At 40.7% G+C, this 16,402-nt stretch overlaps 1 protein-coding gene across 7 annotated transcripts in view; it reads left to right on the plus strand.

Annotated features, from left to right (window-relative positions):
* The first annotated feature begins 1,443 nt into the window (after window positions 1-1,443).
* Window positions 1,444-16,402, plus strand: part of LOC147015231 (CUGBP Elav-like family member 2) — a 64,057-nt gene continuing 49,098 nt past the window's right edge. For 6 of the 7 annotated variants that reach the window (XM_085849788.1, XM_085849794.1, XM_085849791.1 and 3 more), the window contains exons 1-5: window positions 1,462-1,570; window positions 8,218-8,279; window positions 8,543-8,763; window positions 15,379-15,461; window positions 15,617-15,665. In XM_085849788.1, coding sequence (XP_085705914.1) covers window positions 8,221-8,279; window positions 8,543-8,763; window positions 15,379-15,461; window positions 15,617-15,665 — 412 coding nt within the window. In that variant the 5' untranslated portion in view covers window positions 1,462-1,570; window positions 8,218-8,220. Of the gene's footprint in view, window positions 1,571-8,183; window positions 8,280-8,542; window positions 8,764-15,378; window positions 15,462-15,616; window positions 15,666-16,402 lie in introns of all 7 variants that reach the window. The other variant, XM_085849790.1, reaches the window with a different exon arrangement.

A 16,402-nucleotide genomic window follows, 5' to 3' on the forward strand; every position in this document is an offset into this window, starting at 1 on the left:
AAACTTGGCGTATATATGTAAAAATATCCTGCGCAGACAGTAACCATCTCCGATTTTGAAAATTCCGCCGAGAAAAAAGTTATGACGTCAAAATATCTCCACGAATGGAAATCGCCGAAAAAATGATCTCCTAGACTTGGCAAGCTTTTTGAATTCTGTTTGCGGGAATCGAACAGGGCATGAGCAGAGATGAATTACCGCACATACGATACATCACTATGACATATCCTGGTGTTGGCGCAGTGGTTAGGGCAGCGGCTTGGGATCCAAGAGGTCCTGAGTTCAAGCCCCGTTGAGCCACTGAATTAATACACCAGGGGGTTGACTCAGCCTGTCATCCTTCCGAGGTCGGCGAAATGAGTACCAGTGTACTGGGCCGGTGTATACCCTGGTTAAAAAATAGGTGTACCATATCCCTGTGTCGTGATAGGCGACCAGGGTTGCGTCAGGAAGGGCATCCGGCATAAAACATGTGCCAAATCACAATGCGGATCATACGGATGATCCGCTGTGGCGACCCCTAACGGGAGCAGCCGAAAGAAGAAGAAGAAGATGTTACATCACTATGACGTCATATTATTTTTTTATGACGTCATTCCTATTTTTTGACATTTTTTGTTTCACAACCCAGAGTTTTCATCGGATCTTCGTGAAACTTGCCATGTATATGCAGAAAGCCCACGGGCAGGCAGAAACCAGCTCCGATTTTGGAAATTCTTCCGAGAAAAAAAGTTGACGTCATAATATCGCCGCGAATGGAAATCGCCGGTACCATTATCTCCGAAACTAGGCAAGCTGTTTGAATTTTGTTTGCGGGAATCAAGCCGGGCATTAGCACAGATAATTTATCGCAAACCTGATACATCACAATGACGTCATATTCGTTTTTATGACGTCATCATTAAGAGGACGAGGATCTTAGCTCATTTGAGCTTGTTTAAATTGTTCAGGGTGCCGGTGATAGTTCGCCTACTCTTCGCGAAGCACATCGTGGGATATTTAACGTCCACCAACTAATGCCAGAAGACGGGAGGCCCAGTTTAAGCACCGTGTGAGGGATGGCACAGAGCACCAAGATGACAGTTTATAGCAGGGTCGGGATTCGAACCCTGGCAAGAGAGCTCAGATCGGCGAGTGTGCACCTCTCGTCGAGGCCATCCTGCGAGTATATACAAACATCTCATTTTCATTTCAACCTCCCAAACGAACTGTCAAACATCGGGAAATCGTGACCTCTTCTTTCCGACTCTGATCCAATTTGCCAGCACTTCACTCAACCGTTTGTGCGTACAATTCGGAAAACTGAGGGTGTATATGATGAAACGTCGTTAACTTTTCCCTCTTTAGATTTTATTTTGCATCTCTGCGTCAAAACATTAAATGTTTAATTATGGAATTTAAAGTACACGCGAAAGAGCAATAAATTATAAAATAAATAAATGGAAAAAAAAAGAAACGTGACGTCGACTTCAGGGAGAAAGCGGAAATGACGTAATTGGGCCTAGAGCTTGCGAAGCGTTGACTTGCGTTTTTCACTGGAGTTGCAAGTTGAGGATAATTCTCTGACAAGGTGTGCATGGAGTGGTTGTGATGTCGGTAGTTGTTGACGAGTTCGGTTCCTTCGAGCTGCTTGTCGTGTTTCTATTTGTCGACGTTTTCGCACAGTGCGGCCCTTGGTTACGACATGTTTTATGGACGGGCCTCGACTAGGTCGACCGAGCTCGTCGAATAGCATTAGGCTGAGGCGATACGTGCTTCACAATTTAATGACTTATCGGGCCGATTATGATCATTAATGGTTATTATAATTGTTTTATGACGTTGTGAAATGTTTATTTTTGGTTTTTTTAACCAAGTTTTACAGCATCCACTGAATTAGGCCCGTGTTCCTCGTTTGGTGTGTCCAGCACGTTTATACTGACATTTTTTTTTTTAATGAAATAGAACGAACAACCGGAGAGAATTTATAAAATATCCTGAAAAATATGTACAGGAATCCGAACAACGTGGGGTTGAGAGTTCGACCATATTGTTCATGGTTTTTGTTGTCGTTTTGGTTCTTTGTTTCACGTGGACGTGTTATCTGTTATCGATATAACGAACTCTTTGTTCGTTAAATGTAATCATATCCGAGACGCACTTCAAACGGAGCATCGGCTGCTGCTCTTTTCAACGTGTACATCAAGTTATTTAATCTGGATCGTTTCGCCAATCGTCTTGGTGTGTGTGTGTGTGTGTGTATATGTATATATATATATATATATATATATATATATATATATATATATATATATATATATATATATATATATATATATATATATATACCTATAATTCCAGCTGTGTGTCTGTGACCGCTGTTTCTCGACAACCTCTGGTCCGATCTAATTGAAACTTGCCAGGTATATTGCTGGGGACCTGAGGATGTGCCTTTTCAAGGTTTGATATTAATCGGATAAGTGCTTCCCAAGTTATGGCCATTTATTTACCAAGCCAATGACAGGACACGGTGCTATGACATTGCAATTTTTTTTTGCACATACGGCCACACGAGAGCAAAGGAACGGCCTGTGTGGTTGTTTCTGGCACGCGGTTTGAAATTATTTTTTTTTTCACGTATGGTCACGTACACTAGTATATATTAAATATAATCATATCCAAGAATCACTTCAAACAGAGCATCGGCTGCTGCTCCTTTGAAGGTGTATATCAAGTTATTTCATCTGGATTGTTTCGCCAATCGTCTTGGTATATATATATATATATATATATATATATATATATATATATATATATATATATATATATATATATATATATATATATATATATATATATATATTTCTCTTTCTAGTTATAAAATAATCTGCGGTGATGAAAAGTGAATATTTAAACTTGTTCGTTTGCGTTTTGCCGTAATTACATTTCTCATTGCAAACGTGAAAACAATGTATTTAATATGGAATAGGCAAAGCCCAGAAGCGAACGTTGAATTCTTCTTACATTCGCTTCTTATATATATCAAATTAAACAGTCTTTTTGCTATGAAAAAATAAATATTACCTTAACATTACCTTCACGACAACAACGACACCGCCGAGAACAGGATCTCATCTAAAAAAAAAATACTAGAAGTGAACGTAGAATTCTTCTTACATTCGCTTCTTAAATATATCAAATTAAACAGTCTTTTTGCGATAAAAAAATAAATATTACCTCAACATAGGAAACCTCAACCTTCACAACAACAACTACACCGCCTTGAACAGGATCTCATCTAAAAATAAAAAAATACCAGAAGTGAATGTAGAATTCTTCTTGCATTCGCTTCTGACTTGACCTACAACGTGTTCACAACTGCATACGCAATTTCCGGTTACTTCGGCCTGGATTCTGAATCGGCGATCAAATAACGTAAATCACGATTAAAAATTATTTGTTGATGATGCGGGAGATATCTTTATTAAAATCAGTGGAGGAAATATACACCATGTCTGATATTATTTGGGTATTTCATGTTTCCGACGATGCCTTTATCTCCCGGCATGCATCATTCCCCATGACAAAAACCGGAAACAAAAAAAAAACAAACAAAAACAAAAACTGAAGCAAAAGGGTCATAGCCAACGACACGTGTTCACAATTGCCAGGGTATTGTGTTGTTTTTTTGTTTCCTATTCTCTCGTGCACGCGTTAAGTAATATTCACAAGATAGAAATAAAACCCAATCGTGTTTATACACCGCACAGCGTTTAACAACAGCCGGAAGCAAAAGGTGATAGCTAACGACACGGATTCCAAATAGCCAGGGGTATTGTGTTGTTGTTGTTGTTTTCTATTCTCTCACGTGTACGCGTTAAGTATTAAGCTCACTTCGTTTGCTATTACCTCCGCGAGCAAAGGTGAAGGTGGTTATTTTTTTTCACCCCTTTCTGTCTGTTTTGTCAATCTGTTTGCGTACTCGATATCTGAATTAGTTGGGGACGGATCCGGATGAAATTTTGTGGACAGGTTGGGTGTGTGACGAGGATAAAATGATTCGATTTTTGTTGAAGATCCAGATCCAACCGACAATTTTTTTTCAGTGATTCTTCACCGGTTGGACACAGGACCGAAAACGATGTATTGCACGATATCTCAAAAGTTGTGGATGGATTCGGACGAAACTTGGTGGACAGGTTGAGTGTGTTGCAAGGACGAATGGATTCGATTTTGGTGAAGATCCGAATCCGACTACTGGAATTTGTTAAGTGATTCTTCACCATTGAGCGATGGGGCTAAAAAACGGTACATAGCACGATATCTCAAAAAAAATATTGGGCCCGATATGTTCTCGTGGATCAGGCATTACGGGGCGGAGGTATGTGCTCTACCGAGTGCCCTTCTAGTTATTATTATCTACATATTACTAAAACTCTCATCTTGTATGTATGCATGTTCCTGAAATAGTCAAAATGGTACACGATAGCACAAAATTTTAGGGCCACCTGACTCAGCTCACCATTCTCCTGCGGTGTGCAGTATCAAGTTTCATTCAAATCGGGCAACGAAAAAACCTATTAAAAAATCAATTCCCGATTTAGTCAAGTACTCTTCGGGAGTATTTGATCAATGCAAACAACCTCAGCGGTATAGTTCGCTGGAGCAATCTTCTTTTTTTGAAATGATTTTTTTATCAACCGCTGTCACAACGGGAACCTCACGGGTTCACGGGTCGTCTAGTTATTATTATTATTGTCCTCTTGGTCTTCTCTTCGATGCAACGACTTTGTACTTTCTTGAAGTGTTTGAAATGAGATGGAAATAAAATTCCTCTCAACCTGTTACGCATTTGGTTATATTTATTCCTAAACAGTAGGAGTATAAGAGTGTATAGTACATACTTGACTGAACATCAATGCAATGGAGAGCCGCAGATTCTTCAACAGTATAGTATCCATGTACTTTCCTTTTGGGAGGGTTGTAGAGTGAGTGACTCGTCTCAGAAGATAAATATTTTCATGTAGAAAATTTATATATATATATATATATATATATATATATATATATATATATATATATATATATATATATATATATATATATATATATATATATATATATATATATATATATATATATATACGACCGGTCAAAAGTTTTAGAACACACCCATTTTTCCAGTTTTTCCTAAAATTTAAGCAGTTCAAGTCCAGTGAATAACCTGAAATGGGACAAAGCTAAGTGGTAACCTGCCAGAGGTTAAAAAAATGTTTTGGTTGCCAAAAACTGAAAAATAATGTAAATTTCAGAATTGTTTAAAAAAGCCTCTCTTCAGGGAACAAGTAATGGGTTAGCAACTGCAGCTGTTCTGCAGCAATGGAAGTAAGTTAAGCCTTGAAAGTTGATGCAAACAATTCCTACAGGTGTCCCAACTTTTGTTGATTAGTGACAAACCCTCTGTCTGTATAAAAGCAGTGTTGGAACAGACTGTGTTGCTCCACCCTCTGAAGCATTATTGGACAATATTGCACTGCAGGAAGTAGTATATTGCTGTCATAATGGTGAGAAAAAGACAATTAACAAATTAACAAAGGAAGACAGACAGACCATTTTCACCCTTAAAAATGTAGGTCTTTCCTTTGGAGAAATTGCAAAGAAGCCAAGGTATTTGTGAGTACAGTTTCCTACACCATCAAAAGGCACTTGGAAACTGGAGGAAACTCTGACAGGAAGAGGTCGAGCAGACCCAAAGCCACAACACAATCAAAAGAGAAGTTTTGGAGAGTCAACAACTTGCGTGATAGTCGGCTCACAGGACAGCAGCTTCAAGCACAGCTTAACACTGGTCGAAGTAAGGAAGTCTCAGTTTAAACTGAAGAGAAGACTTCGAGCCGCAGGTTTGACAGGTTGAGTGGCAGTAAGAAAGCCATTGTTAAGATGACAAAATAAGAAAAAGAGGCTTGCCTGGGCCATGAAGCACCACCAGTGTACTACTGAAAACTGGAAGAAGGTCTTATGGACCGATGAATCACAATTTGAAATCTTTGGTTCATTACGCAGTGTTTTTGTACGCCGTGGAGTCGGTGAAAGGATGGTTTCTCAGTGTGTGACACCAACTGTCAAACATGGAGGAGGAAGCGTGATGAGCTGGGGCTCTTTTGCTGGATCCAGAGTCAGTGACTTGCACAGAGTGACTGGCACCCTGAACCAAAAGGGCTACCACAGCATTTTGCAGCGCCATGCAATACCCTCTGGTCTACGCATAGTTGGTCAGGGGTTCATCCTACAGCAAGATAACGACCCAAAACATACCTCGAAGCTACGTCAGAACTACCTTAGAAGAAAAGAACAAGATTGTGGGCTTCAAATCATGGAATGGCCAGCGCAGTCTCCTGACTTAAACCCCATCGAGCTGGTTTGGGATGAATTGGACAGAATGGTGAAAGCAAAGCAACCTACAAGTGCAACACATTTGTGGGAACTTCTGCAACAGTGTTGGGAAGAACTTTCCGAACAATATTTGATTTCCATTGTAGAAAGAATGCCACGTGTATATTTGGCTGTTATATCTGCAAAAGGTGGCGACTTCGAGTCAAAAATTTAGATTAAATTTTGTTCAACAAAACGATTCCATGATTTTTTTTTTATCTACAATTGTTTATTTGTTCTATGCTTTAATTTGAGAGTGCACTGGAACATTAAACTGCTTAAATTTCAGTAACAACGAAAAATGGGGGTGTTCTAAAACTTTTGACCAGAACTGTATGTATATGTATGTATGTATGTATGTATATATATATATATATATATATGTATATATATATATATATATATATATATATATATATTATTCCTTCTGGAAGACTGATTATGGCTCGGAGTGAAAAGAAGCATGTGTGATTTCCTCATCAGCTATGGTTTTTGTGTCTCAAATTTGGCCTTCACTCTTTGATTTTTTTTTTTCATTTTGTTTTGTTTTGAACTTCAGTCCACACGCAGCATCCACTGGCTGTGTGTAGACTGACGTTTCCAGTATAATCTGTCCACTATCATTTAAATGCAAACAATATTTCTGTTGTTGGACAAAGGTCGGAGCTGATCAAGAGTCCAAAAAATGGGATAGGCATATTTCCCATGAACAAAAATTTTCAGCTTCTCCCAATGCATTGGAAAATTGTGCAACTGTAGAAACACCAATGGGTGGGGGAGGGAAGGTGGCAATTTTAAGTTAGAGGTGGCCATCCCCACTTTGGAGAATGTTCTCGAGTTCAACCAGCAAGTTTTGATGGATTTCATTCCACAAACACAGATACCTATAAAACTAAAAACGCCACTCAGGAGAGTGCATACCTCTGCCAGGCTGATTAGTTTGTTTTGTATCCCACTGATGGGCCGGATCAGGATTTGGACTTGAACCAAAATCTAATCGGTTTGTTCTCATCACCTAATCAACCCATCCATCAAGTTTTGGCTGAATTGCTCCATAACTTGTTGAGATATCGTGTTGTTTATTGTTTTTATCACTATCACTCAATGGTGAAGAATCGCTTCAAAAAATTATTGGATCCAGATTAGGATCTTCATCAAAATCGAATCGATTCATCCTTGTCACACACCAAAACCTGCCCAGCAAATTTCGTCCGAATCCGTCCACAACTTTTCAGATATCCCGCACACAGAGATAACAGACAGATGGGGGTGAAAGCATAACCTCCATCCACTTTCAGTGGGCAGAGGTGATGAAATGTTCTTGCATCAATATGGTAAAGCTTAATGCATTTCACAGAATTTGACAGCTGGATTTGGGCACTGCAATTGGCTCACAACAGGCAATGTTATAAGAGCACATATTCCGTCGGTGGAGGGCAGTTTATAGTCTGGTTGGGAATAAAACGCATGCTAGACAGCTCAAAGGTAAATACTTCTGCACCTTCCCATCATATGTGAGAGATTTGGCCAGATTGAATATTGAATCGCTTCAGTGTGAGAGGGGTTTCCTCTACTGCCCACCTCAGTCATGAGCACCCACACATGAGCTGGTGGATAAAAAAAATGATTTGTTAAATGCAGATAATACTGCTCTGTAGTTTGTGCATATATGGGTTTATTCATATGCAGCATTTGATGTGAAAGATTTATCATTGTTCTTGATGCTAAAATGTCTCCTGGGGGTTGGGGAACATTTGTTTACCATATTTTAGATTGTTCCATATCCCTTGCCCTTCCACTGCTAAGGAAATGGCTGGTAGTCCTGAAAGATCCTACTTTGATGAGGAGGCTGCGGCAGATTGTGGAATGTAAGCATCATTCATGTCTCTTTTAACTTCACTAACTTAACACCTACCCTGCTCATCTCTGTTTCCCATTTGGTCTTCTGTCAGTCACTCAACTGCTGCTTCGGTGTGATTGCTGATAATCCAATCCATTTCTCTGCCTGCAGGCCTCCCATGCATTCCTCCCATATGCCTTTCACACCTTATATTTGACTCCATTTCCCTTATTGTTTATTATTATTATTTTTGTCAACTTTTTTTTTTTTCATTATCTTGGTTATCCACAGGTACTCCCTGAATCCTCTGGGCAAGGAAGTATCTGCATCACAACAGTCAAATGATGATGATGATGATCGTCAGCCAGACAATGACTCTATTATCATGTTTGTTGGACAAATTCCTCGTACTTGGACAGAGAAGGAATTGAATGAACTGTTTGTTCCCTTTGGGGAGGTCTTTGAGATCAGCCTCGTTAAAGACTGGACCCAAAAGCCACCACAGAGCCGAGGTAAATGCGGTCTGAGTATGATTGAACACAATTTTGGAGGGCTGCATTTATTAATTATTTATTTTAAGTGTGTGAGGAAAACCTGTGTGCAAGGGAAGGTTTTAAGAATATATCAGTCAGGGTTCACACTATCCTTGAAACTCCTTGAAATTCCTGGAGAAATGGAAAAGCATTTTTCAGTACTGTAGAGTCATAGACAACTTGTCAGTCCTTGTTCCTTGTAGTTCCAAGAAGAATTGAGTAAATTTCCCAAATAGAAATAATCTGCCAGCCCTGGTTGGATTTGTTAATTTCTCGCGTGCAAAATCTGCAATGGCAGGTCACCACACGAAAGGTGTTTTTACGCATTAACAACTTATAATAACTAGAGGGGGAGCACTCTGGAGAGTGCAAAACCTCCGCTGCCAATACTGCTGGGTCACTCAAGTGAACCTTATATCTTATTCATTAAATATGATGTCAACAGTGCTGACAGAGTTATAGTTCTTTTCTCCAACATATTTTTTTTGGGGGGGGGGGGTGGTTGGAAATCACTTAAAACATGTAAAAATGCAAAATAAAAAAATTGAAATTTTGTTGAAAAAAAAGTTGCAAAATTTGTTTTTCTCAAACAATTTTTTTTTGGGGGGGGGGGTTGGAAATCACTTAAAACATGTAGAAATGCCAAAAAAATGTTTTCCTTTTTTTTGGGGGGGGGGGTTGGAAATCACTTATAACAAGTAGAAATGCAAAAAAAAAAAATTTTCTCATTTTTTTTTGGGGGGGGGGGTTGGAAATCACTTAAAATATGTAGAAATGCAAAAAAAAAATTTTCTCAAACAATTTTTTTTGGGGGGGGGGGTTGGACATCACTAAAAACATGTAGAAATCAAAAAAATTTTCTCTAACTTTTTTTGGGGGGGGACCAAGTCCAAAATCTAATGGCATGATCCTTGAACCATACCTAACCCCCCCCCCCACCAAGTTTCGTCGAAATCCGTCGAGGAGTTTTTCCGTAATACTGTTCACAAACAAACAAACAAACAAGCAGTCATAGACTGGTACTTACGAAATTGTCAGCTTGACCTCTGACCTTGTCTAATAAAAGCTGTCTCTCGAGAAGGTAGCGACGCAAACCAGAAGTTTCCACGATGATTCTGTATCAAACCATCAAAAATCGTAACGTCGACCGAAGCAAAAATCTCCATTTCTCTACGCAATTATACCTTAACGTAACTCAACAACGCGTCTGCTCGAGCGCACTGCATCATGGGACGACCCGTGACACGTCGAGTGAAATATTTCTTATACAATCTTAAAACGTCTCCAAAACATCCGATTTTTACCAGAATTTCGACAACCGAGTTTTAAGCATCCAAAGCGATCGCAAAAACCGAAGACAAAATTAAAATCGAAGTTAAAATGAACTCGTAACGTCGACTGAAGCAAAAATGTTTCTCTTTTTTTTTGGGGGGGGGGGGGTTGGAAATCACTTAAAATATGCAGAAATGAAAAAAAAAAAAATTTTTTCTCCCAAAATTTTTTTTTTTGGGGGGGGGACCAAGTCCAAAATTTGATGGCATGATCCTTGGACCATACCTAACCCCCCCCCCCACCAAGTTTCGTCGAAATCCGTCTAGGAGTTTTTCCGTAATACTGTTCACAAACAAACAAACAAACAAACAGAAAGGGGTGAAAACAGTTACCTCCATCCATCTTCGAAGATGGCAGAGGTTAATAAGGCACAGGACGACAAAAACGGAGAATCCCTGGTCAAAAGATGAACTGACATGAAAATGAACGTATAAATAAAGCACACCAGCCATCCAATATAAAAACACTTTAATACAGGAAATAAAATCTAATCAAAATGGCCGTGAGCACACAATAAAGGGTGCCAGGCTCGGTCTTGTAAAGGATACCGGCACCAGGGATTAAATGCTCCACCATAAATGGGTGTCCAGCCCACAGCTGCATCATCCAGTGGAGAGGCGAAGCATCCAGCAGGCGAAAAGATAGCGAATAAAATGTCGGGCGGCCCGGGAGATCAGCATGCTGCATGTGGAGAGTGAAGAATGTGACTGAGTCGTTTTACGACCTGACTTTGTGTCGTGCATATATTATGCAAGTGCTTCCAGAAACTCGATTAAGTAGGAATAAGCTACTTCATCTACACACTGCCAATTTTATAGAGAAAAGAAAAGCGAATTTGAAGAATGTCAAAGCTTTGCTATTATATTTTCTTGTTGTTGAAGCACGTCACCAACTGGGATTGGCTAGTGAAAGATTCCGTTCATAAGTCAAGATGCAGGGTCTGTGAAAAGGCATTCGATATTGGGAACTTAGGGGAGGGAAGTGCACTTGGGAGTCATGCGAGAGGCATGAAATACCAAAGCACGGCCTCAACATATTATTGCAAATTACCAGTCTAACTTCCGTATTACAGAATTCCTTGGCTCCAGGGCAGGTATTTATATTTCAGTTGTATTTACTTTATATGTGTTGTCTGTTTTCGCATCGTATCCAAACATTGTTTCATGCATCTAATATAAAAGGAGCTCATTCTCTGCGTGCGTGCTTCCATTTTTCAATAAATCTCCTGTAAGGGGTACCACTAATCAAGCAATAATGGTACCCTCGACGCAATTGGCAGCATAGCAATACACGCATATACATATACATATACGCAACATATAAGGTGTTGCACATACACACATGAGTAGAGTTTGTTTTCTGACATGGCCTGTGCCTATTAATACGTAGCCAGACAGTTTGGTCAAAAGAAGGAAGAGAGGAGGAGGAGGAGGACAGTGATAATTTTAATTAAATTTTATCTTGATCCTCAGTGTGTTGTTGTATATTATTTGCAATTCAGCATCTAAAAAGGCTGTGATGAATATCTGACTAACAGCCTCCCCCTTCTTCATCTCTGAGTGTGTAGCTAGGCCAGTATCTATACACCACCAAATTATATTTTTCCCATTTACGACCTTTTCTTTTTTAATAAACAATTATGCAAAGATTGATATTCCCGTTGGCGAAGCGATGGGTCTTAAATTGCAGTTTGTATTTAAAGTCTTGGAAAATATCCTTTTTCATCCTGGAACTTTGTTCTTACATGGTTGTGTGAACCACAAAAGTGTGGAGCTTCTGAAAAATAAATCTGAAAACTGATTGAGCAAGTGTAGCAGGTTTTTCCAATGTTATCACGAAAGTGAGTCGCATGCAGCTCTTTTGTAGCAGCAAGCAGCAAGAGGCACCATCAGGGTGCCCAATAGATTGCTGCATATTTTAAAAACCAATGGAATGCACTTGTATGCCTGGTGTTGGCTCAGTGGTTAGAGTGGCGGCTTGGGATCCGAGAGTCCTGAGTTCAAGCCTCGTTGCCTGCTGAATTAATTCACCAGGGGGTTGACTCAGCCTGCCATCCTTCCGAGGTCGGCAAAATGAGTATCAGCTTGCTGGGATGACCGAGTCATTCAAGTATCCTGCGTCAGAGTGGCGACCTGTCCAGGATTGTGCCCAATAGCCAAGGAGACTGCTTCGGCAGCACCAACGCTCTGTACAGAGTATGGTCCCAATGGACCTGGAATGCACTTGTACATATTTTCTTGTGCAAATGCTGTTTTTTGCCAACAGCACGGAGAGTGTACTGTTTAACTCCTGTTTGTGTTTTTTGCTAGTGACGTAGGAAATAATGTGGGCACGTTCTGAAATAGCATTGAGGAGGAAATGCTGCTTCTTTTCACCTTTATGGGTTGGTCAGAAGAATATATTGGGGAAAACCCCCAGTCATGTGATCTAGAGCTGAAAAAAAATGATGCCCTGACCAATTTTAGGTTATTTCTCTAAAATAAGCTCATGGAATGGGTTCCGGTGTCCGGCCATCTGCACGTACGTACGTCTGTTAACATTTGGCTGTAACATCTCTCAAACTACCCGACCGAGATGGACCAAATTTGGTACGATACACCAGGACAGTTAGGCCTCATGGGGTTGTGCTCCCCATCTGGATGTGCCCCTATAAAGAAGCTAACAGTGGGGTTTTCCTCCAAATATTGGTATTTTATTCAAATATCTTCTCAAAAGCTGCCAGACAGATTCAGACCAAACTGGCCATGTGATATCGTGACCATGCCCTAACATGAAGTTGTGCTCCCCCATGGCCATATCTCCCCTGGAAAGGGGGCCATGGTCTTCCTCCCTTAATCCCCCGTACCAAAACACATTTTCCTCTCAAACTACATGTAATGACTGAAATGGACCATATTTGGTTCGGTACATCAGAACATTCAGGTCTCATGGGGTTCTGCTCCCCATCTGGATCTTTCCCCTATAAGAGGCTGAAAAGATGTGTTTTGCCTCAAATTCAGGTAATTTATTTTTAAATCTTTTCAGAAACCGAGGGTTGATGCAGACCAATCTCTTCATGAAACACAAGGACCATGCTGTTATCTTACGTTGTGCTCCTTATGACCATACACTTCATGAAGGGGGCCATGCCCCCCCCCAATCCCTCATTTTCACCCTGTTTGTTGGGGAATTAACTGTCAGTCCCTCACAAGCTATTTTTTTTTCTTTGCTCATCAAAATGACAATTTGGTTATGATTGAATGGCAAACAAATATTATATGTATATGTGAGGAAAATTTTAGGGTGGTGGGCTTGGGATCCTTGGATCCTGAATTCAAATCTGACTTTCTGTTGAATTAATACCAGGCCAGGTAGGGTTGACTCTACCTGTTATCCTTCCGAGGTCGGCAAAATGAGTGCCAGCTTGCTGGTATTCTGTGTCGGCGTGGCGACCCTTCCAGGATTGTGTCCAATAACCAAGGAGACTGCTTAGGCAGCACCAACGCTCTGCACAGAATATGGTCCCAATGGATGGGAAAAATTATGCACCCAGATGGGGAATCAAATCCGAGTCCTCTGGGGAACTGTACCAGTGCGCTGCAATCTGAGCTATCTGGGTGACCTGCGAGCTGAGCACGCAATTCTCCCACATATAGAATTGCCACTCACTTTCCGCTGCTGCTTCCAGGACACTCACTATCAACCATAGGAGCAGTGAGGGCCTGTCCATGAGAGGGTCCCCCCCGCCCCAAGTGGGGGGGGGGACAATTGCATGATCGCTATTATTTACCACAGGGGGCATATTATACTGTTATAATTGAACAGGCAAACAAATGTATATGTGGGAAAAATTATGCACCCAGATGGGGAACCAAACCAAGGTCCTTTGGTAAACCGTTCCAGTGCTCTGCCATCTGAGCTATCTGGGTGACCAGTTAAAATATTTTTTAAAATTGTAATGGTCGTTGGTGATTGTAGAATAGTTGAGCCTTTCATGCAGGCATAATAGTTGCCCTTGTGAATGCAGGTATCCAAAAAATCAAGGATGACTTTCTGTTTGTTTTCCTTTTCCTTGATTGACGAGGAATAGTGTGTGCATGGCAACTACCCTCTAATCAACCACATTGCAAGCGGTTACAGTCACGTCACGTGTAGTCTAACACTGGATGAACCAAAGGATTATTAATTTTGCATGAATCTATGCCAGTGCGGTTAAATATTTATCGTATTCCGTGTATTCCAACGTAGCATTTATCAAATTCAGGATGACTCGTGATTTTTTGCTTTAAGCATAATCGAAAAATCTTCCAAATATCGATGCGGCAAAATAGGACAAGAAGTTTACAGACTCTCAAAATAAATAATTTATTAAACAATGGGGGACAGAATGAAATGCCAAACAAAGACAAAAGTGAAAACTCTTTCAGAAGCCACTACCCCCATTCCCTCCCCCATGGGCTCACATGCACACACATTCAAATGGGAAGTAGCAATCGTGAACCATTGATGGACGGGCTGCATTTATGCTACTGTGCACTAAGGACGCAGCACAGAGTGGCCGGGGCAGGCAGGTAAGCAGCGCAAGGTGGCTGTGACGGGCGGTGCCACAGCACGGCATGTACCCTGCATCCTTCCTTTCAAAAGTTGAGTTATTTTGGCTTGCTGTCTGAGCCTTGGAGCTTCTTGAAGTCCTGAGCATGGTCACATCCTGTTGGAGTCTAAGATCGACTCTCTCCATGTTCTGAAAGGCCAGCATGCACCTCTATTTCTCGAGGCCTCAGCCACCCCCTGTACCATTCATGCAGCACGCTGCATGTCAGCTCATAGGCTCTCTCCACGCCATGCCGCCCTATCCCTATGGTGGTGGAGGTGGCTATAAACCATCATAGAGCATCATACAGATGCTCGAGGACATAGCATTCTGATAAGACATATTAGAAATGATTATAAGAATTTTCTCCTCTTTGTTCTTTGCTCAGTTCCATGGAGGGATGAGAGATCTTACCATATTTACCATCTAATGTAGATAACGTCGTCCCCTTGCGGTGATGGTACACAGACATCTTATCAATGCATGTACCTATTTTGAGTTCAAAGTATTCAAAGAACTACCCAAAAACAAATAGTTTCTCAGACCTTAAACTACTGCCTCCTCCACCACAGACATAACAGTATTCATTTATGTCTTGCTCTTTTAATGAGCTGTGGCATCTTTATTACCGTCTCATCATTGTTGTTTGTTTGAAGTGACTTGTGTACAATCTGTCTTTCACCACCCACTAGGTTGCTGCTTTGTCACCTTCTACACTCGCAAGGCCGCAATAGAGTCACAGAATGCCCTTCACAATATAAAAATATTGCCTGGGGTACGGAGAGCGGGGAGGGTCTCGGTCTACATTTTCGTGATTTTTTTTGGCTGTTGTGCACTTTTAACACCATTTGGATGTTCCTCTTCATTATCTGTTCCCTTTGTTGCACTACATTTTGACTTGTAATGTGATGTGTTGTTTCATACCCTCAGATGTATCACCCAGTCCAGATGAAACCAGCAGATAATGAGCGAAGCACAGGTGAGTTGCCCCTGTGACAAGCAGTTGCTCTCTTTTTTTTTTTATTTTATTTTATTTTATTTTTTTTTAAGTTCTCTACGAAATAAACTCATAGATTGGGTCTCGGTGTCCTTTGACATTTGACTAAAACCACTCCTCACAAACTACATGACTGATTTTGGATGAAATTCGGTACAGTACATCAGAACAGTAAGGTCTCATGGGGTTGTGTTCCCCATCTGGATTTGCCACCAAGAAGAGGCTGAAATGTGGGGTTTCCCCTCAAATTCAGGTAATTTTTTTAAATTTTTTTGCAAAAACCGATGACCAGATGCAGACCAAACTATTCATGAAGCACATGCCATTAATTTGAGTTGTGTTCCTCATCACCGTACCACTTCAGGAGGGGGAGACTGACCCCTTCCCCCAATCGCTCATTTTCACCCCACCTGTTGGGGAAATAACTGCAGTAGATGCCACTTTATAAATCCACCATGGACCACGCCGTTTGGATTTATCAACCGGCTGTATTTATTAAAGGCCCGGTCACACCTTGACGTTTTAGCCAACGTATGCCGATTTTTGATTTTTTTTTTTTCTAAAACGCTGGCACACGTTGAATACGTTATGGGTAAGTTTTGATAACATTGAGAGTATGCTGAAAAACACTGCCATACGTCGTTGTACGCTGGCTTTAAACGTTGTACTTTTTGGTTGTCCTCAAATTTTTTCATGCTTGAAATTTCACGACGTATGCC

The sequence above is a fragment of the Eptatretus burgeri genome, chromosome 12 (assembly GCF_056783735.1).
Source record: "Eptatretus burgeri isolate ZD-2024b chromosome 12, Ebu_testis_v1, whole genome shotgun sequence".
In the NCBI taxonomy this organism is placed as follows: Eukaryota; Metazoa; Chordata; class Myxini; order Myxiniformes; family Myxinidae; genus Eptatretus; species Eptatretus burgeri.